The 22,200-nt window shown below is 41.5% G+C and overlaps 1 protein-coding gene across 2 annotated transcripts in view; it reads right to left on the minus strand.

Annotated features, from left to right (window-relative positions):
* Positions 1-628: 628 nt before the first annotated feature.
* PDS5B (PDS5 cohesin associated factor B) overlaps positions 629-22,200 on the minus strand; it is an 86,773-nt gene continuing 65,201 nt past the window's right edge. The window contains exons 22-34 of one of the 2 annotated variants that reach the window (XM_018554259.1): positions 21,766-21,834; positions 20,254-20,390; positions 19,933-20,056; positions 15,709-15,913; positions 15,483-15,597; positions 14,354-14,486; positions 14,153-14,272; positions 12,958-13,020; positions 10,525-10,670; positions 6,926-7,471; positions 6,683-6,778; positions 3,562-3,703; positions 629-689 (exon numbers count right to left, since the gene is read on the minus strand). In XM_018554259.1, the coding sequence (XP_018409761.1) occupies positions 660-689; positions 3,562-3,703; positions 6,683-6,778; positions 6,926-7,471; positions 10,525-10,670; positions 12,958-13,020; positions 14,153-14,272; positions 14,354-14,486; positions 15,483-15,597; positions 15,709-15,913; positions 19,933-20,056; positions 20,254-20,390; positions 21,766-21,834 (1,926 nt within the window). In that variant the 3' untranslated portion in view covers positions 629-659. Of the gene's footprint in view, positions 690-3,561; positions 3,704-6,682; positions 6,779-6,925; positions 7,472-10,523; positions 10,671-12,957; positions 13,021-14,152; positions 14,273-14,353; positions 14,487-15,482; positions 15,598-15,708; positions 15,914-19,932; positions 20,057-20,253; positions 20,391-21,765; positions 21,835-22,200 lie in introns of those variants that run through there. The other variant, XM_018554267.1, reaches the window with a different exon arrangement.

Below are 22,200 nucleotides of genomic sequence, written 5' to 3' on the forward strand. Positions count from 1 at the left end.
TTCTTACAATCTGCAATGCCACAAGACAGCCAGCCATTAAGGCAGGGCAACAATACTGAGGTGCAGAATGGCAGCATTCTGAAAGTCATGTTGTGATTTTCTATTGGTCACCAAGCTTCCTGGAAAGACAGAGGAGGGGTACATGGGAATCACACAGCCAAGGGATGCACCATGAAAGGCCAAGAGCTGCCCAGATCAATAGAACACAAAAATAAAAAGGTCATAGAACCAACAAGAAAACTATAACAAACACAAAAACATGACGGTGTGTAAAATGGGTTTGTTTTGTTTTTCACAGTAAAATGTTAACAGAATTACAACACACAATGGCATATATTGCTTCACTTTGTCGTCTTGGAAAATCCGATGAGCCACTGTAATGTCAGGTTTAAAGCTGCAAAACGAAAGTTATACAAGCATCTTAACACATAAAAAAATGAGCTATTTACATGTTCGGGTCTACAAGTCTGGCGCACATTACAAACCACACAAATACCCACAGTTATTGATAAAGTTGTGGCTGCATTTTCAGGGGTGTGAAATCAGTCTATTCTTGCTGTCAGTGCATGGCCCCTGATAGTACATATACAGCCTGTAATACAGAGTTCTGTCTCCATGTACAGCCTTCTTTATTCACTCTGCTGAAAGCTCTGCCTGCTTCATCGCTTTTTAGCTGCTCGACGTCGTACCTAGAAAGAGAGCAGAAAAGTTTGTGCACATTCTAAAAATCTGAGGATTATTCAAGTGATCAAGAGGCTCTGTTTACAAACAGCAGGAAGTATACGCTTTGCCCTGCTGCAATGACTTTTAGGGCCTGTTCACACCAGATGCAGGGCGTTCCAGCCCGATTCTGGCCAGAACGCACTGCCTCGCATTGCGGCCGGCTCACTTTTTTTGTGGGGCAGGAGGGGGTGTGGCGGGCCATTGAAGTGAATGGCACCGTTGCCACGCTCACCAGACGCTATGCGATCGGCCACACGGAATCGCAAGGCACATTATGGCTGCGGTCCAGTGCAATCAAAATAGTGCTTACCCCACAAAAAAGGGAGCTGGCCGCAATGCAAGGCAGTGCGTTCTGGCTAGAATCGGGTCGAAATGCACTGCATCTGGTGTGAACAGGCCCTTAGTGTTATGATGTTTGTGTCCATTTTAATCAAGCAATGTCATGTCCCTGGCAGGTCCTCCTGAATTGCAGGTGATGTCAAAGAGCTGCATCCAGTCAGCAAATGAAAAGGAGCTGCTTTGGGGGTCTAGTCCTGTGGAAAGGAAGAAGATTGCAGGAGTGAGAAATAAGGCAGCCATTTTTCATTATTTCAATCCCCCAAAACAAAAAGAGCATTTCACTTTTGCAATACTAGGGGAGTGCAGTGCAAAATATCTTTAACCAGTTGCCGTCCGTCGAAAAAAAACGGACGGACGGCACTGCTGCATTAGCGGGTTGCCGTCTCCAGACGGCATTTTTTTTCTGCTCGCACATGGGCTGAAAAAACGTGTGCAAGGCATAGAGCCGTTACTGGCTGTTTAACATATACCCGATCGGCGGCTCTATAGCCAGTCAGTCATCTGGCTGCTATAGCCAGAGAAAAGAAGCTGATGAAGCAGATCTCTTTTGGGGTCCCCAGGTGACATTAGGGGTCCTAGAGACCCCTAATGTCTCCATAAAGAGGACCTGTGCTATTATTTAGGGGGATTAAAAAAAAATTTTACCAAAAAATTGTTTAATAATAAATGTTTTATCATTTAATATAGGGGAAACAGTTTTCTTTTTTTTTTTGTATTTCGGTAATTTTTCCTTAATATAGTAAAAAATGTAACCCCCAGTGGTGATTAAATACCACCAAAAGAAAGCTCCATCTGTCCCCAAAAAAATGGTATAAAATTCATTTCAGTACAGCATTGCATTACGGAATAAGCATCAAAGCACTGCAGCGCGGAATACTGAAAAATGGCCTGGATGGGAAGGGGGTTTAACATCGCGGACTTCAAGTGGTTAAAGTAAATCTTTCCCAAGTAAAATATGAACGTTGCCACTGTTGACTTTCTTCTGAAAATACTAGTTGCCTTACTGTGGTGCTGAGCCACAATTATGAGATTGGGAAAGTCAGAGAAAAGACAGACTCTGCGATTTCCAAACCCACTCTGGGCTAGTGGCAAATTATTGAAGCCAGAATATCAACATACCAGCCAGACAATAAGCAGTGGTTACGCTCAAGGGAAAAAAAAAAAACTTTCCTTTAATCAATTCTATTTTTCCTATGTATGATGAAGAGGAATCTACAGAAATTATTGCAGTATTATTTTATTTAAAACCAGACAATGCGCATCAACGCATCTTATAGTGTGAACTAACACCATGTATACAATGGCAATAGAGACAAACTATAAGTATTTAATGCACTGGTATATGGTACTCCAGAAAATGGGTACATTTCAAGGGGGAAGCTCGTCAAATTGTTTTAAAGCTTGCGGGGCAACAGGAACCTTATTGCATACAGTATGGGATTGCCCGAAAATAAGACCATTTTTGGAAAGGGGTATACTGGCTGATATATACATTTACAGGGAAAAAGTTGAAGAGGAATCCATGGGAAGAGTTATTGAAAGAGTAGTACATTAACTAATTTACATTAAATTTAAAGTAACGTTTATATTTACAGCTGTGAAACAAATAGTGGGAAAAACATGGCAATCGGAGATCCCAAAGATATATCAAGTTAAGGAAAACAAAGCAATTGGGACAGTTTTAGCCTCTTAGATCATTTTTTTTTTTCAATGTGCAAATCTGTGTCAACATGTACCCCTGTTTTGACCTGAGCTTGAACTACTTTTCCAACTGCACGTGTTTCACACCTGTTTTCATCTGCACTTGTTCTGGGCTGTCTGAAACTGGAGCATCACCTAACAAAACAATTACAACTTAAGAAGTTCTCATGACCACTTCTTCAAGAAGGGACAGTTAACCTTTTGCCTGGAGTCTATTAAACCTCATTTATCAACAACATTACACTAGCAACATAAATCTGGTGCAAATACATTCCGTGCAAGTTCAAACACTCACAATTGCTATGATAAATTCCCCCCAATGTGGTATGCGATAAATGAAAAACGATGGGCAATAAAGAATAAGGTAAAATAAAAAAAATGGAAACCCTGGATAGAAACGTAAATGCCAATGAGATTTTACTGATGCTGGTACTTCTACTGGAACGATGTGGAGTGAGGGGGGGTAGATTGGCAGGATTGTTAGAAGTATTACAGGTTGTTTTTTTTGTTTTCTTTATGCGGTGGTTGGGTTTTTTGTGTCTTTGTAATGTGTGGGGGTTGGGTGTTTACATTGTTAAGACAGATAATGAACAATGTAATGTTGTATTGTATTTTAAGTTTGTTGGAAAAAGCAATAAAAATAAATTAAAATGGAAAAAAACAAGACAATGGCTAGCCTGTGCCTTGAATGCATTAAAACTGCTGTGAATGGACCCTAAGAGAACCCTTGAGAAATGATTCTATTTTGCACTCATTAGTAGTTTTCAGCACATGTATATAATGTCCAAAAAAACTTACAGGTACAGGAGCCACTTCTTCCTCCTCTATCTCCTCCTCTTCTTTTGACATGTTGTCACTAAGAGCTGGGCTGTTCTGCGATACATCCATATCATCATCAGATTCTGGTTCTCTAGTGGCTGCCTTCTTCGGCCGCCCAGAGCTATGAAATAAATAATATTCCATTTAGAAATAACTCATTCACAATGTATTCATTCTTAGCTCAATCAACAACGCATGTAGGTAACCACTCAGTGACACAGCTTCAGAACATTTTTTTAGTTCCTGGAGACCGGAGAAATTTTGCCATGAGTTTGTTTAACCATAATTTCCATCTTCCCCATTCATTGCACCTACACATATTATATACCATTTTTAAAGAACAAAATTGGCTTTTATTTGATGTGACATATGCATATATACATTCTTTTTTTATAAAAAAAAAAAAAATACAAACAAAACAAAAAAAATGAAAAAACAAATTGTTCACAGTTTTACCAATAACAATGTGTACATAATTATTTTTCTGTTAGCTTTAAAAATTATGAAGAAAAATGATTTTATTTGTCCTGATTTATAGTGTACATCATATGCCTGGGATTTCAATTTATTTTGGGAGTTATAGGTCACAAAAAACAAAGAATGAAACACAGTTTTAGAATGTGGTATGTTTGTCTCCTAACTTTAATAGCCTCCTCGGCACTATATTTTCTTTTTTTTAATTAAAAAAGTAGTTTACAGTAGATACAGTTTGCATACCAGTTTCTAAAAATGTACCACCCTGTCATTTTTCACATACAGACCAGTTAATTATATACTGCATAGCTGGTAGGCCAGGAGTGATTGTAGACCTGGACAGTGACAGGTCTTAAAGTATCTATATCAGCAATTTCCTAGAAAAGCCTTCCCAATACCTTCTCAGCTAAGATGGTTTGCCAAGTAAAAATCCAAGCGAAGACTGACCATTCGGGCACTGCCCGGGGGGCGCATGGCCAGGACAGCAAACAGGGCGGTACAGGCAGCCCTCCTATAGCGGGCTAGGCCCCATCAAGTCAACAGGGAAGCTCCAACCCAGTGTGCTGCCTATAGTGAAGGAGGATGGTCCCGTCCACTTGCCATGGTAACCAGTTGATTGGCAGGCTCCTTTCATACAGAGACCCAGGCACCTCTGCGTAGGAGGAGAAGAGGAGCCTGTCACCTTATTACCATGGCGAGTGGGCGAGACCAATTGCTGGGCAGACCTATTAGAGTCCCTTCTGCTTGGCTGGGCTCATCAGCTGCAGGAAAGACTGGTGACTTCCAGCACATTTGGCTCCGCCCCCTGCACCGCCCCAAAGCATCAGGAGCTTCCTACCATGAAGTAAGCTGCAGGGGGTGAGCAGCTTAACAGAGAGTGTAGGGGAGAGGGTCAGCAGTATAGGATGAGGGATGTAGAGAGTGAGGAAGTTTACAGTGTTGGAAGAGTGTGGCAGCCATCAAACCCTCTTCCAACACTGTTAACTTCTGTACCCTCTGTATCCCTCTTCTTACAGTGCTCACCTTTGCAACCCTGAGCAGTGTAGGAAGGGTCTACAGATGTAAGAAGCATTAGAAAAGGGATGCAGGGAGAGAGGAGGTGGGCAGTTTAGGAAGAGGGATGCAGAGGTGAGAAGTGTAGGAAGAAAGATGCAGAGGTGAGAAGTCTAGGAATAATGATCCAGAGATAAACAGTGTAGGAAGTGGGATGCAGGGGGTGCAGAGGTGAAAAGTGTAGGAAGAGGTATGCAGGGGGTGCAAGAATGTATATGCAGGAGGGGCTTGTACCCTGTTTCCCCGAAAATAAGACCTACCACTATTTCTCAAGATTCCAGTAATATAAGACCTACCCCGAAAATAAGACCTAGTTTAGTGGTAGCATGTGAGGGGGAACTTGAAGAGCAGGAGAGATGGTATCAGCCTTCAGTGACATACTGTATTAAGGGGATGACAGGTGACTCCGGCCAGCGCAGTGACAGGGAGCACTCCAGTACCATACTTCAACTACTGTCCCCCTGAAGGCACTGCTTAATGTAATGGTACTGTACTGTATTGTGTACCGGTAAATGGTACCATACTTTACAGCACTGTCCACTGTCTGATGTCCCCACTGCTCCACCGCTGGTACCACTGTCCCTGATGGCAAAGCATGCTAGCGCTGTAGAAAGCAAGGCTGCGGCGGCAGAGGGAGCAGAGCCGCATTAGCAGATACTTCCTCTATAGCGCCAGTTACTGTGACAGGCGGAGTGATACCAGATAACTTTGGATTGTTGTACATTTTGTTGCACAGTAAAAAAATAAATAAATAAGACATCCCCTGAAAATAAGACCTAGTGTGTTTTTTGGGGGCAAAAAAAATATAAGACAGTGTCTTATTTTCGGGGAAACACGGTATATGGGCGGAGCACAAGGGGCCCCATAATCTCGTATTGCCCTGGGGCCCCATAATCTCGCATTGCCCTGGGGCCCCATGTGTTATAAGTCAACCCCTGAAAAAAACTATTGTCTTTAAGTTCTAGGTAGGATGGGGAAATTGCCCCTTACATAATGTTCCGGTAACCACCGGTTGCCATTTCAGAAGTTAGAGGACTTTTCCCCAGCAAACACATGGCAATAAAAACCTGACCTAATAATGCTTAAAGCCTTCCTCAATCTATCCACAACAAAAAAAACAAAAAACACCCTTTAACTGCAGCTGGAGAGTCTCTTAAAAAAGAAGTGTTTATGTCATTGTTTATATGCCATGCATTGTCTAAGTAAGCCTAATGAGGATGCTTAGACAAAGAACACTTTACACATTTCTAATACATTCGAACATTAATGTTACCAATACAATACAAGAAGCTCTGTGGGCTCAACTATACTGTATAACTGTATGCGGCGTCCCGGCGGAAAGCTGCAACAAAAGGTTGTCTGTCTTCAAGCAGCTTTTAAGAAGCTTATACACGGCTTTCTGCTAAAGCATACAATTATATATTTTTTTTTTTAAAAGAAGGGATGCCAAAAACCACTGACTTTCACCATTGATTTCTCGCCAATGGCAGCGTAAATGAAAAAGGTCCGTTCTACAATCAATTTTGCCATACCTGACCTATTTTCTTTACACATAATGGGATGATCAGTTTACCTTTTCTTTTCTTGTGCAGGGGCTTTGGGTGGTCGCCCTCTTCGTTTTTGCGGTGTAGCTTGAGGAGTCTCCAAAACAGAATCAGACTGGTCAGCCCTAAACATAGAATTGTTATTTTAATTTAAAGTAAACCAACCTTTTACTTACTTTTCTTCCAATTCTGAAATTTAAGCTGAAAGCTTCAGTGACATTTGATTGGAGAAAAGCATATAAAACACAACAGTAATTCAACAAATATCTTACTTTTGTGCAGAATTTCTGGATGCTCTTCCTGGGGCTTTACCTCTTCGTTTCTGCTCTACATTTTCATAGTCTTGTTCATCATCCATATCGAGTGATTCCTCCTCTTCATCTTGTGGAATTTCTACTGCAGCTGCCCTCTTCCTGCCTCTCTTGGAAGTCTTTGCTACTGGTTCTTCCTTAGCAGCGGTGGCCTTGCCAGATTTAGGAGGTCTACCTCTTCTACCTTTTTTTGGTGGGCTGTTTTGTTCATCTTCAAATTCTAAGTCTTCCTTTAGTCTCTTTTCTGGCCACTGTTGGTCATCGGGCTCAGGGGTGGCTGCTACTCTCTTCCGTCCACGCTGCCCAGACCTGGTTTTTGATTCCTGAGTAGATTTAGAAAGCTCATCCACGCTTAAACTATCCTCCGGGTCTACGAGAGACTGCTTCTTCCGCCCTCTTGGCTTGTCAGTGTCAGAGTCATCTCTCTTGTCTTTCTTCCCAGACAGAGGTGAGGACATCATAGAGTAATCCTCATTCTCACTCTGATCCATTTCAGTGCTGCCAAGTTTTCCCACAGCAAAGAGAAAAAAGAACCATCATAAATCTCTCATAAAACAGCATTTAAATGATTGAGTTCATACAGAAAAATATAGTCCAGCACAGTACCAGCATCTGGAAGATCATGGCCAGAAATGCAGTAGCTCTGGCTACTACAGGGCTTTACAGCACCCTCTGTGGCCAATCAGGTATGGCATTTGCATACTTACATTTGGCCAAGCTGGATCAATTTAAGTATGCAAAATAATCCATACCTACATTTCAGCTTTAATATGTTCAGTATAAAAATGTATTTTCTATTATTTATGAACATATGAAAAATCCCCTATGTGGTAAAGCTCCAAGCAAGAGCAGCAGCTTTCTACAACTTAATTCAACAACTGCTACCCTGAAACAGATCCAAATATCAACGCAGACCAGATTACACAAACTGCAAACACACACCCTTCTTCTCTTCTAGCAGCATTAAGCCACTTCAGAATCATCATCTGGTATACAAGGTGCCTCCACGCAAGTATCAAGCAGAAATATATCTAGGATCATAAAACAGGCACCAGTATTATACTAAACCCTATAATAATAATAGCCACAACATACAGACATATACATTTTATATATATATGTGTGTGTGTGTGTACATACCTCTAAGTAACATTATAATATTCCCTAGCCACTATTCTAATCTCCCTTTTTCCACCTTATGAGAAAGATTAACAGGTGAAAAAGGCTGACGCAATTCATTGTTGTTTATTTGCATGTAATGCCCTCCTCTGGCTGCAGCTGGAAAGTTGGCTTTTAGCCTGCACACAAATGCCTTTATAACCCACATTTGAGTGTCTTGATTTATTTAAAAAATTGTGTTAGGGGGGATAATATAGTGGATGTAACACAATACTGTAACAAAAATATGGTTCATAAGCTTCATGGATACAGGTGACCTGTGCTGAAACATTAACTTTAGTTTTTTTTTTTAAAAATACATAATTAGTTAAGGTTATAAATTGCAATTTCAGTCAGTAACGGAATTAAGAAACTGAAAGTGTGGAAAAATTGCCAGCAAAGACTTATTTAAAGATATGCACAGCCTTGTCAATTGCTAAAATCTGGAAAAGATACCAAAGCAATCAGATCCCTTGCTTTATCTGAAAGATGAAATGGTATTGGCTGCTATGAGCAGCTGCACTAACTGCACTAGCAGCTGCTAGTTTTTGCCAAGGCATTGAAACATTACGGTTTCTGGCAGAGTATCCACATGCAGGGATGTGGAATTCCTATCGCCCGGGACATGCAGTTCCGGGCGCCAGGTGGGTAGTTTTTTCCTCTACATTTAGCCCTGCTTTGGGCAAGCAGCAGGGCTAAAAAGGTATAGGGGTTTTGTACAAGTGATCTAGAGCAGCCGCCCAATATCACCTGTAACCAGCCAGATTCTCACTCCCCCAAATACCGCCTCTCTCCCCTCCCTCTGCCTATGTCCCCGGGCACTGCCCCTCTCCCCGCCCACTATCTGCCCAGCATCCGCTGCCTCTCCCCGCCGTGGTCTGCAAATTAGATCAAGTTGGAGAGCGGGGAGCAGAGCGGAGAACGTCCGTACTCCGCTCTGCTCCGTGTGAGCACTGACACAGGAACGCTGCATTTGCAGCCTTCCTGTCACAGGAGAAAGAGCACAGTGATGTACTAGAACTCCTGTATTGGAGGTGACAGGTTCAATAAAGAGAACCTGTCACCTTTAGATGCTATCACACAGGAGGTTGTTATCCCGTGTGTGATAGCAATAAAGTTAAGTAAAAAAAAGTAAAAAAATTATAAAATGGTGAAAATGTAATAAAAAAAAGGAAATAAAAATGTAAATAATAAAAAGGTGAAAGTAAAAAATATATATATTTTTTTAAAAAGTACATAAAATAAAACCCACCCCGCTGCCCCCACTATGTGCATGTGAATAAACACATGCATAGGGCATAGTGTGTGTGAGCGGAGCAGTGCACCCATTCCGCTGTGTGCCATATTGTGGTGGCCAGGCAGCAACGCTCTCCAACACCAATAATGTGCATTAAAGCAAGGTTCTAACCTGGCCGATCTGTGACCACGCAGCAATCGTGCACGAAACCGCACGGATGGCAGGGTGGTCACAGAATCGCACACCACCGCTGATCGTGCTGGCAGTGCCATTATTTTCTAACGGTTTCCAGCCGCAATACCAACCCATGCAATCGCGCACGATCGTGGTTGAAAACACTGCGCGGTTCGTGTCGTGAAAAAAATGGCACATGTACCTTTTTTTAGCAATTGCCATGCAGATGTAACCCCATTGAAATCAATGGGCCCACGCAGCAACAACTGTATGCAACCGCTCACAATCACCCAAGTCTGCCCCAGCCCTAAGGGCTTGTTCACACGATGTCCGTTTTGTGTGCTGACCTGATCCGTACGCTCCTGCACTCAAAATGCATCCCAATCTATCCCTATGTGTTTTATGGGCTACAGTTCTCACGTGCTCAGTCCGTTCAAGTTACGACTGGAAAATACTGCATGTCACATTTTGTACGGTCTTTAAACGCAAACGCGTCCAAAACGCACTGCAGCTAACATACTAACAGCCACACTCCAGCAAAAAAAAAAACAAACACTTTTTTTTATTTAACTGGAATGCATCAAAAACGCGGCCAAAACGCACTGCATCAGTAGCACCGCGTCTGCAGATCCGGACCTGTTTAGGACCTGAAACTCATGTGAACAGGCCCTTAAGGGTAAATTGACATTCCCAAGTAATTTGGGAAAATGGAATTACCCGCACAAACCTGGCCCCCTCTCCTTCCCTGTTGGCGAACGGTTCTTCCAGTCCACCAGCACGGGTGTACTATCTGTACCGCTGCCATGTATTCAGAATTTCGCTCGCAAATTGCAAGCACTCGTGCGGTTTTAGTTATTATTTTTCTTTGCATCAGGACAAAGTACATCGTCATGAGGGACAAGTAGATCGGGCCCCCGCTTTAGTCTTTGGACAAGTAGTTTTTTTTTTAAATGTCCACCATACCCCTGAGATGTATTCTGTGGATTCCTACCTTCCCTTTATCCTTCCTGGAGAGCTTGGATTTGATCCAGAGCTAGCATTGCTTAGAGTCTCCATTCTAGAAGACTTTGACTGTGTCTGTTTTCCTGCTGATGACAGAGGCTTGTTCACAGCTCCAAGAACATTTGTAGATTTAGGCTGGGAAAAATAGACAAGAAAAATTAAAAAGCGTCAGAAGTATCGACATTTACGGCATTTAATATATTCTGTAAACACTGTCTCTCCAAAGTCAAAATGAACACCAACGGCATTTTCCTGGCCTTAGGGCCGATTCACACCAGGTCCGGCGAGTTCCAGCATGATTCAACGTACTGGAGTGCATCCTGGCCGACTTCCTTATTGTAAGGGTGGCCAGCAGTATTAAGTGCAAGCAGTATTTTTTTGCGATCACACTGGACCGGAACACAGGCATTGTTTTGCCACACGTTCTGGTGCGAGCAAGCGCACTGCGGGCGGGGGAGGTGACTGTGGTGCCATTGACTTTCATGCACCGCCACGCCCCTTCCTCCCACCCCTGAATGCGATCCAGTAGCGAGTAGGGAGCTGGTGTGTACCGGCCCTTAAAGAACATGCCACGAACGGCATGACTGTTGCTCCAAACCTGAAAAAGATTTGCATGCTGGAAAACTCTCCAGCCAGCTCAAGGTTTGGCATCTATCCTGTAGCAACATCTATGCAACTGACACAAACGATACTAGAACTGAGTACATATCTTCTAAGGAGCCACTGTGTGTCAGTATGTTTTTGGATTGTGTCATGAAATCTGAGCACCGTGTGACAAAAAAAATAACTAAAATTTAAAGCATAACATACCAGTAACACGTTTAGCTCAGGTTAATAGCCATAGTACTAGCTTGTCATTATGTTTCCCCTAATGAACTGATAACTACTGCCCAAAATGATTTTTTGCTCTTTTTTACAGACAATGCTTTACCAAGAGACCTTGGCCTTTTTTTTGTTCTAGTTACAAGTGTAGGACTGCAACCAACTAATCAATTAAAACGATAATGCGAATAGTTGTCAACTATTCTCATTATTGATTAGTTGGTTGGATCCCCTAGCTCTCTCCTCCATGCTGGGAGGAGGGCGCAGCAAGCAGTGAGTGGATGCAATAGCCAACCTGCTATTGCAATTTGAAAATGGCCAATAGCAGGTTGGCTATTGAACCAGCGCACTACCTGATTTATTTACTTTCAGCTGCTGTCTGTGAAATCTTACCACTGGCAGCTGTCATTCCCTGGCTGAAGCTATTCAAGCGCTATGTGCTTACAATAATAAAAATTTAAAAAATGATAAAAAGGTGGCAAAAAAGCCATTTTCTGTTTCGGTCTGACAAATTCCGCTGCGGGAGGTGCGTTGCAGTGTAATTCATGTCAACGTGCCTCCCGCCCACAGTGTGATCACTGGCATGGGAATACATGGTACCGCAATGCCGTGTGATTGCAAAAAAGTGTGCATGCAGTTTTATTCTGAAGTAAACTGTGTAACACTGTATTTGTGTATTTTATTTAAATTAAGGATGGTATTTAATTTTTTTTATCCGATCGAAAAAAATCGAGACAGCTCGATTATGAAAATAATAATTAGTTACAGCCCTGAACAACTGTATACACATGGTAAATTAAGGGCTGAGTTGGTAACTCTGCTCGAAGCTTACAAACATACACAAGGGTTTCAGGGTTAAATGGATTAAGTTGGGGGCCTCACATAGGTTTACTCAGCCACAGAACCTGGGTATTTCATGTAATGCTCATACACTGTTGTCCCAGAACCAGTATTTCCCCTCTACACTTTCAGTCTGTTTAATGAAAACAAACCATTCCTGCTTCACTCCCTCTGCATCCAAAGGCTTCCTAAAGAATCATCAATCACTTACTTTCTGGAGCAAGTGAAGCCACTGTTTAGCCTGCTAAGCGTGCTGTATTTTATAAATGGATTAGTTACAAGATGGTTTATTCCATGTTAAAAATCTCAAGAAAACATTGAGAACAGGACACAACTTTGTATAAATCTTAAATTAAACTGAATTCTTGTGAATTGAATTAAAACATGTTTAGGTGGATTTAAAGTCCATGCAATAAAAAAAAAAAAACAACTTACTCTTGCAGGGGTGCTACTATCACACTGCAAGGGTTAAAAGCTCATTTTGTCACTACAATGCTACAATGTATTTTTAAGATTTACCTTCTGAATTTAGTGTCACTTTAAGGGCCCTGTCACACCATCAGGAGTGTGTTCGGCCTCTGGAACGCAACCCGGCCGGCTCAGTTGTTTGGGGGGCGGGAGGAGGCGCTGCGGTACACTGAACTCAAAATGGTACCTCAGCCACGCCCCGCGTGAAACTCTGCCGCCTTGGCGTGAATGGGGCCTTAATCAGAGTGCACACTAGTGCAGACTCTACTAAAACACACACAAGTCCACTCACCTTTCCTGGAGTGAAAAAGGCCTTCATGTCAGCTGGAAGATAATTTTTGGTGTTGCTAAAATTCTGTGAAGGACAAGAAATAAAAGACGCAAGATTTAATTACAGAATGTTACATGCATGATAAATAAATAAAACGCTCTGCTTATTATCTGTATGTTGAATGCAATCATTTTGAACTTAAACATTTGTGGGAAAAAATGGCAGTCTATTATAAGGATCCATACCCATATTCATGTCAACCACTATGGCGGCACACATGTACACACATGAAGTGAAGTATCCCTACAGTGCAGGAATTCAAATGGTTAAACCTAATCCCCTGCAGAACGCAGGTCAACTGTTTTGTAGTCATCTTGTTCCCAAGTTAGTCACAAATATGCATTCAACAGTAACCAGCAACAATACTATATCCAGTTTCCAAAGCTTTTCCGAACTTGCCATTAGAACCAAGTGGCCAGACACTGATGGCTTTTAACATAAAAATGTTTGCAGAGCCAATTTTATTTTTTTTGGGAAGGGTTAAAATCCCTGCCAGGACTTTTTTTTTTTGCCGTCTGTGAACAAGTGATCATTAGTGATATCTTCCCAATGGTTTTAATTTACAGCATATAAACTTTCCCCACTACATTCAAAATGTAAAAAAGGTTTTCCCTAGAGATGCACCTTAAAAGAGAAGCAATAACGGATCTCACCAAAGGTCTTTCTGAGTGAACTGATTTATGAGGAAATTTCAACTTCTGCAATAATTCTTAGATGAATAAATAGAACACTTTTTTTTTTAACGTGTTATTACTCACCAAAGCCAACACCATCCCATGAGACTTAATCCCGTGATGCACTGCATGCCAAGAAGCGCAGAGCGAAGCAAAGCTGTCAGGCACAGAGCTTTGCATGCAGTGTATGAGCGGAGTGCAGCCAGATGATTGACTGCATCTTCAATCTCGGCACGCTCACCTAAGCAAGCTGATGCGCCGGGGAGAAAATTACATGACAGACTGCAAGCAAAGGCAGCGCGCCAATGCTCCGCGTGCAGGGTATCACAGACTTTGAATTGAAATTGGGTAGAACATTTCTGTTGTCCTGGAGGGAGTAGTTAGATTTTATCTGCTTACATTACACTCCCATAAGAAATAATTCTTTCATCAGCTCAAAAAATATGCTTTGACTTTATCAAGGCAAAACTAACAGAACTCACCTTGTCTGGCTGTGTGAAGTACCGTGCTGGTAATACTGGATCTTTAGGAGACTCTAAACTGTAGGTTGTACTCTTTGAAATAATTATATTCATTGCTACATCACATACTGTGTATAGTTTCTGCAAAACAAACAAATTTGATCAACCCCGATTTTATTTTGATGTACAACATCTCTTACTGCTATAAAGAAATGAACGCACCTCATTCATTTTGGGGTCTTCCGGAGCTTGTGCATCCTTTGTTTGCTTAATGTTTTCCACCATTTTTCTAATGAAAGCATGGCTGTTATTTTCATTCTTTGACATTAAAATCTCCAAAATAAACCAAAGGCACCTTGCAAAAAAGTAATTGAGTATTTTAGCTTACAAGTGAAATATTAGTAGGGGAAAGGTAAAAGGAGCAAAATCGTGTGCGTGTGTATACAGATAGATGGATAAGAAAAACTTTGGCTTCAAGTAATATTCCATCTTTTAGCTTACTAGAAAAAGGTAAGAGGAAAAACAGGATACTAACCAACCACTGATAGGAATAATAGGATTTTGGTACTCACCGTAAAATCCTTTTCTCTCCGTTCATTGAAGGACACAGGGAACAGATCGGAGATCCTGTACTGTAGGGTAATATCGCCACCTGCAGGAGAAGGACGCTAGGCACAAAACTAAAGACCAATCACAGCCTAGGGGCGGCCCCTGCCGGTGGCCAAAACCCCCCACCTGCTGACAAGTCTACAGTTTAGTAACAAGCAGTAAAGGAGTACACACCCATATAGAGGGGCGGGCCCTGTGTCCTTCAATGAACGGAGAGAAAAGGATTTTACGGTGAGTACCAAAATCCTATTTTCTCTCCCGTTCATTGAAGGACACAGGGAACAGATCGGAGATCCTGTACTGTAGGGACGTCACAGAGCAGTACCAAAAAAGAGGGGTGGGCCAACAGAAACAACAAACCCAACTTAAAACAAAAAAATCCACATTTCTATACCCTGTTAGCATAACCCCTTTTTCATCCCCTGCTGCAGGCTCTGGACACAGATGCAGTGAGGCCCAATAACCAAAAGCTTGTTATTTAAAACAAACCTCCAAAAATATTACCTTGACACAAAGCGATCCGTACAATAGCTTTAGAAAAAGAGACAAGCATACTTTAATGGAACTTGTTCTCTTTATATCTCAGCAACTGCTGCTGGATGTACCAATACCAAGGAGTTACTATTTCCATGCTTACTAGCTAACAGTCAATCTAATTTCCTGCCAATTGCTGAATCCCCAAAAATGAGCACACCGCAGTGTTAAGGCAGATAAGTAATAAGGGATTGAAGAACAAGCTTACTCTTTTATGTCCTTTAGTTGTTCAATATCCTGAATTTTTACATAGTCTGGATCATGTGCAAGCAGGTGAATTGTGTATGGAACAACATACTCTGGCAGAAGAGACAGCAGCTTTTCTAAACAAGAAGAAAAAAGAAAATCAGTCTGTAAATTGAGGCATTAATAGGAATTAAACACAAGCATACACCTCACACAGGGGAGGCATTACACTTGTCAATCTGACTTACCACTTACTGCAGCATGCTGCTTTAAATATTCTCTTCTAACGTTGATATTTTTTACCAAGCATTGCCTAGCATGTGCTCTCCTCTCCTTGACAGGATCTTTAGCACAAAGGGCACAGACTGCCATATATTCCAGTGGTAGTCTTAATCTGGAAAGGCCTTTGTGTAGTTTTTGGGCAAATAATTGTCTGACCTGATAACATTCATCCTGTTGGAAAAAGTAAAATAGTTGAAAGCACTAAGATTTTTTTTTGTATAACAGCTGAAAGCAAGGTTTTCAGCAGTATGAAGAAAAAGTATGGTGGAACGAAACGGGAAAGCAAAGTAGTACTGATGGAAATAATTCACCACATTGGCTCACATGCCTTTATAACCCTTATGGTCAGGGCTTGAAAAATACACTCGTCTGTGACGAGTCGCTGGAGCCCGACTAGTAGCTTGCCGGCGCGTCGTAACTAAATGGCCTGGACGGGAACTTACATTCAAGCAATCGGGCATCTAGAATCCCGATCGCTTGTATTAGCTGCTGGTTTCCCCCCTCCCCCTCTTCTGTCACTGCCGTTGCCGGTCCTGTGGTCCGCTGTGCACGGTGCGGCCGGGACCGGCACGGCTGCTCTCTGACAGGAGATCAAAGGGAGATAAGTACACGAACTCCCTCTGATCTCCTCTCCGTCCCCGAATGCAGGAACTAATGTATATTACATCACTACCGCATTCTGCTGGCAATACCAGCTACAGAAACTGGGGAGAAGCTGGTGAAGCAGATCTGGGGGTGTCACCAAGTGACATTAGGGGTCTTGGAGACCCCTGATGTCTCCATAAAGAGGACCTGTCATGTAAATTGGCTATCACATAAGGAACTTCTTAGCCCCCTTTATGTGATAGCAATAAAGAAAATAAATAAATAAGAGCATAAAAAAAATAAACACTTTCGCGCGATATCGCGCAAATGATTGAATTGAGCAAGCTCGAATCGCGGCAAAATCCGCTCCAAAAAGGGTCCTGCTGTAGCGACACACGACCCGCGACAGCAGGACCCTTTGCCCCATTGCCAAGCATTGGAGCGCGATATCGCGGGAATTACCGCGCGATAAATGAACGGGGCCTTAAGGTCCCCTGCCGCCCACATACAAACATCGGGTGCGCCTATTGTGCCGCACATGTTACATATCACCGCGAACGTCGGAGTGAGAGCAATAATTTTAGGCCCATTAAATCACTGATAACACTAAACTGATGAGCGGTACAAGCGTTTAAAGTGTTTAACATAAGATAGGGAAAACATTTTTTTTTTTTTTTAATTTGCGGTACTTTTTTCCTTATATAGGAAAAAAGAAAAAAAAACCCCGTGGTGATTATATACGACCAAAAGAAAGCTCTATCTGTCCCTAAAAATGTTAACATAAATTGCAAGGCTATAGTCCGCTCATGCTGACTGATGACATTTTTCACTGACTGGTGAGACACCCTAAAATTTTTCAAGCCCTCCTTATGGACCACAGCAAAATTTGACATTTCCACTATGGGCCTGTTTGATGATAACTTTGCCACTGCTTAAGATAAATACATACACTGATTTTTCCTCGTGGACAAACTAGCTTTTATTTTGCCAAACAAAGATGTATCTTGACCAGTGTTTTCAAAAAAGTAGCTTTACTGAAAAGAACCCCCCATTTACATCACCACATTCCTTGAAAACATGCTAAAGGTGGGAAAAACTGTGTGCTTTGACGCACGTTCACAAAACCAAACATAGAACACACTTGCGGTGCCATTACGAGTTAATATCACCCCAAACATGGCTGGGAAAACATTCAAACACACGGAATACATGTTGCAGACTTTGCTACGTGCACTACTTTCCCCGCGTTCAGGAGACCATTGAAATCAATGGGGATGCTCACCAAATGTAGTAAACAAATGCCTGCAAACATGCGTCACCACAATGCGCATCCGTGCAAAGATGTTGTGTGAATAAAGGTCTAAAAGGTATACATTTTATCCTATAATTTGTACTGGTTACAAATCTATCTAAAATTATGATTCTGGAACAAAGCAAGTTTTTTGTGAATGAAAAAAGGATTTTTATTTTTTTGCAACACCAAAAATAAATAAAAAAGTCAGCAGAAAAATAATTGGGAAGAAAGGGAATATTTTTCACAGCTTTGATCTACAAATCAATTAAATAGTAATTACCGCGCATCAATACAGTAATACACTGAATTACTCACTTTTTCTATTTCAAAAGGGAAATATCAGGGGTCATTTTAGACCCCCGATATTTCCCCAGAGCCCCCAACAGTAAATAAAAAAAAAAAGGTTAGAACAAATGATTGTCGGTTTTAGTTTTGGCCTGACATTTTTTATTTTCGGTTTCGGTCCAACAATTCAATTTCATGCAGATCATGGCTGATTGGTGAAGCCGGAAGGGTGATGTATATAGGTTTCTATAACCATAACAGCACCCTGCCACGGTCCTCCTCCCAATAGTGCTCAGCCCTAATGCGTGGGTCTGACACTTTGAAGGAGTTATCCAATATCAAAATGCCTTGATGAGTGGATGTTAGTCTGGAGAAGAGGGCATTTGAAGGCAGGCTACACTTGCAAAAAAACGGCCCTAGATGAGACCCACATGTAATGCTGAGCATCCATGATTAAAAGAACTGAGATCCAAAGAAGGGAAGAGCAAGGGACAGCAAGGATGCGGAGGAAATGACTAAATAATGCCGGATGTCCTACAGGCAGAAAAGTACGTCCGGCTCTGACTTGCTGCAGCTTCTATTGCACACTGAGAATCTTACAGTGTAACATGTACATTAAGCTTTTTCTACTGATAAACTACCCTACACATGAGAAAAAGAAAAAACTAAGAAGGGGGAACCCATGCAATGTACCTTGCCACTGTTAGACTTAATTCACAAATGTTCATTTAAGGAATTTTAAAAATTCAGATGCTAATTATACAGTAAATGTATAACCATAAAATATAACGTGTACCTTGTTTAACAGCCAGCAGTGGAGGCAGAGTAGAATAAAACTACAAAGAAGGAAACCAGACTTTGCTAAGATTTTCTGATCAAGGCCCAAAAACCATGACAGATCTGAATAATAGGTATGCACCGATAAATAAGCCACCGAAACACATCGGCTGAAAATTGCACTTTTGGCATAATGACGAAAGTGCCATTTTCTGGCCAATACAGCGGTGCATCTGTTCTTTCTCTCCTCCCCGCTGGGCACTGCACTGTGTCCCAGCGGGGAGGAGAGAAACCGTTACAGGAGGACGAGCGTTGCGGGAGGAGAGCACTGTGAGCGGCTGGCGTCTCTCCGCACCGCTCAGCCTCTTGATCAGGAGAGCGGCCGTCTGGGGGCGGAGACAGCCAGTGCTGTCACAGGAGGCCGGCCAGCGGTGCAGGGGAGGAGTCAGCTGTCAAATCGAGCTCTGTGAGCGGCCGGCATCTCTCCTCCCACACCGCTCAGCCTCCTGTCACAGATCAGAGGAGAGCAGTGTGTGGGTGGAGACAGCCAGTGCTGTCACATTAGGCTGAGCTCGGCTCACTCAGCCTCCTGCGACAGCGTGTCAGGAAAGAGAGCAAACACTCAGTGATCGCAGAGTGTTTGTAAATAATTGAGGACGTAGCATGTTGACTATATCCTCAATTATGAATGAATGGGAAGAGATCTACATCACCTCCTGTCCATTCATGATTGTGGACATGGTAAACAAACTCAGTCCTCAAGTTATAAATGAACAGGAACACTCAGTATAGAGGATTCCTGTCCATTTATAGCAGGGGCTGCAGAAAAAGAGATTGAGGACTCTGTGTCCTCAATCTCTTTTTCTATTTTAAAAGGGAAATATCAGGGGTCTATTTAGACCCCTAAAAGTAAAGTGCAAAATAAAAGTATTTAATAAAAATGAATAAAAATATTCAAAAAAATGTAAAAATTTATAAAAAATAAACAAAATTAAAATATTTTAAACAATTATTAAAAATAAAAAACATTTTCGGTTTCGGCCTGACTTTTTATTTCGGCTTCGTTTCGGTTTTGAAATTTTCATTTCGGTGCACCTCTACTGAATCTCTGTAGCTGCAATAGCTGATACTTGGCCTTCATTCACACATCATTCCCAGTACAGACAAGTGCATGCAGGTACTAATTCTAAGCAGATGAAACAACAATATAAAAGTTAAATGCAGGGGACAGAAATAAGAAGATACATACATTGACCACTAAAGCACACAACTGGTACTGCTCCAGAGTTATAATTTCATGGTAACAAGGCTCCTGTGCCAACTTCACAATTGCACTTCCAGCTGCCAGCCTGAGCCGGGACATATCTGGTTTACTGCACAGAATAAAAAAGGGAAACTTAGGTCAGGGCATGTCTACTCAGCCTGGTACTTTACTGTGCTATGGCTACTCAGTATACAGAAGCAGTGCACACACACATTATAAAAACACAGAAACAAATAAAGATCATAGGTTCTTAAATATAAGAATTAGAATACAGACAATTAGACTCATTTGTGAGGACTGGATTACCTTAGTTTCCCATGTTCAGTTAAATCTCCATCAGCATGTAATATTGCTGTTAATAGACGTAGTGTAGATGTTCCAGACTTACTATGGTTATTCTTCATGCCTACTAACCAACGCACCATCATTTTAATGCCTTGCATCTATATATAACAAAACAAAAAGCATTCCCATAAGCAGAGGTTTGTTGAATACTATAAAAGCATGGCTTGACAAATTCGTATGCTAGTATCACTAAGAATTGTGGCCATCTGGTGCGAACAACTTTTTTTTAGGTGAAGCCGGTGTTCTAAACCTCTAGTCACTATGAAGTAGCTAAGCTGGTAGTGCAAGAGGGAAAAAAAGCACCTAGATGTCTGTACATACCTGCAGATGTTTTCCAGATGGAAATTATGCAAAGGATAACTATCTAGGAGGTTGGGTTTTTCCCCACCATATTCCACCTTCATATTGCTCCAGTAATGTTATCGGTGGCATTACAAAGCAAAAGGGAAGTGAGTCAAGGATTTAAGTTCCTAAAGCATGTTTTTATTCATACTGGTGCACCCAAGAAGGCATCATTAGGTGCGCCTACTGGTAGGTGTCCATTTCATTTACATTGCCAGTTTAGCAGAGTGTAGTAATGAAAGGTTTACTTTAAAATGAAAACTATGAAAACAAAAAATCCACACAAGATGGCCAACATTGGTGGGCCAGTTTTTTTTGTTTTTTTTTTACCCCAAGGACAGTGCATGGTCACATGACAATGCTGACCAATGAGCGCTCGCCATTCTTGATCATTACAAACTGCATGGCTGTGAAGTGTGGTATATGGACTGCTACACCGGCTGGTGGGTACAATACATAAGCTAGTACAGTGGGGAAGGAGTGCTGCAAGTTTATTCTTTCACATTTCGCAGGAAAGTTGAACTTACCCTTTAATAACAATTTATATAGAGTGAGGGGAATTTATCAAAACGGGAGCAGTCAAAATCTGGAGTAGATTTGCACTGCAACCAATCAGCTTCTTTGTCTCATTTTCAAATGTTACCTGAGCAAACTGAAGAGAGATGCTAATTGGTTGCCATTGGCAACTGCTCCAGATTCTGTATGCTCCAGTTTTGATAAATTCCACTCAGTGTCTTCTAACTGCCAATATGAACGAGTAATAGCATAGGACTCATGGATCCAGTTTCAAAAACTAGATACTGAAAGAGTAGTTTGACTTTACTATGTTTCATGATGTGCCTCTATTTTAATGACTGCGCATTCATAGCTCCTCCCCATTGTCCATATCCATAGGGAGGTTTAGTTACCGCTACATTTCATTGCGACCATTTTGGCCTTCTCGACCCCAAGGCGGAAGAATTACCAGGTTGGGTAGATGATGATGTATAAGTCTTACAAATACTAAAATGCTAAACCTGTATATATCTTCAAATGTAGTCAACATTGCTTGTGTTGCAGATATTTTAAAACTTAATAAAAATATAGAATCTTAAAAATAACAATTTATATTAGATGTAAATGTTTACTTGCCTTCACCATTGTTTCAAGTGACACTTCATCATCAGGAACCCAGAGCTTAGTGGTCTTTCTGCCTGGACACTAAGCAAAACATATACAAAGACACACATTAAACTACGTTTTCAATTGTGAGTTTTTCTTAACCTGCAACACAGAAGAGCACCTGACTGTTCAAAGGCAACCTGCCCCAGTGGCCACATATGGAGCCAAAGAGCCCTAATATATCCATGTGACTAGTGGAGGAGATAAAAAGGTGAGACTTCAGTTGGACTTTAAATATTTTTTTACTATATGTGAAAGACAAAACATATTGGCTATCAAAATGGTAAACGGTTACACATTTCAATTAATAACTCTGTTCTGATTATGAAACCCTAAACACACACAAATATACTGTACATACACACATTGTGTTTATGTGTGTATATATATATATATATATATATA

The sequence above is a fragment of the Nanorana parkeri genome, unplaced genomic scaffold, assembly GCF_000935625.1.
Source record: "Nanorana parkeri isolate BGI_ZX_2015 unplaced genomic scaffold, ASM93562v1 scaffold8, whole genome shotgun sequence".
In the NCBI taxonomy this organism is placed as follows: Eukaryota; Metazoa; Chordata; class Amphibia; order Anura; family Dicroglossidae; genus Nanorana; species Nanorana parkeri.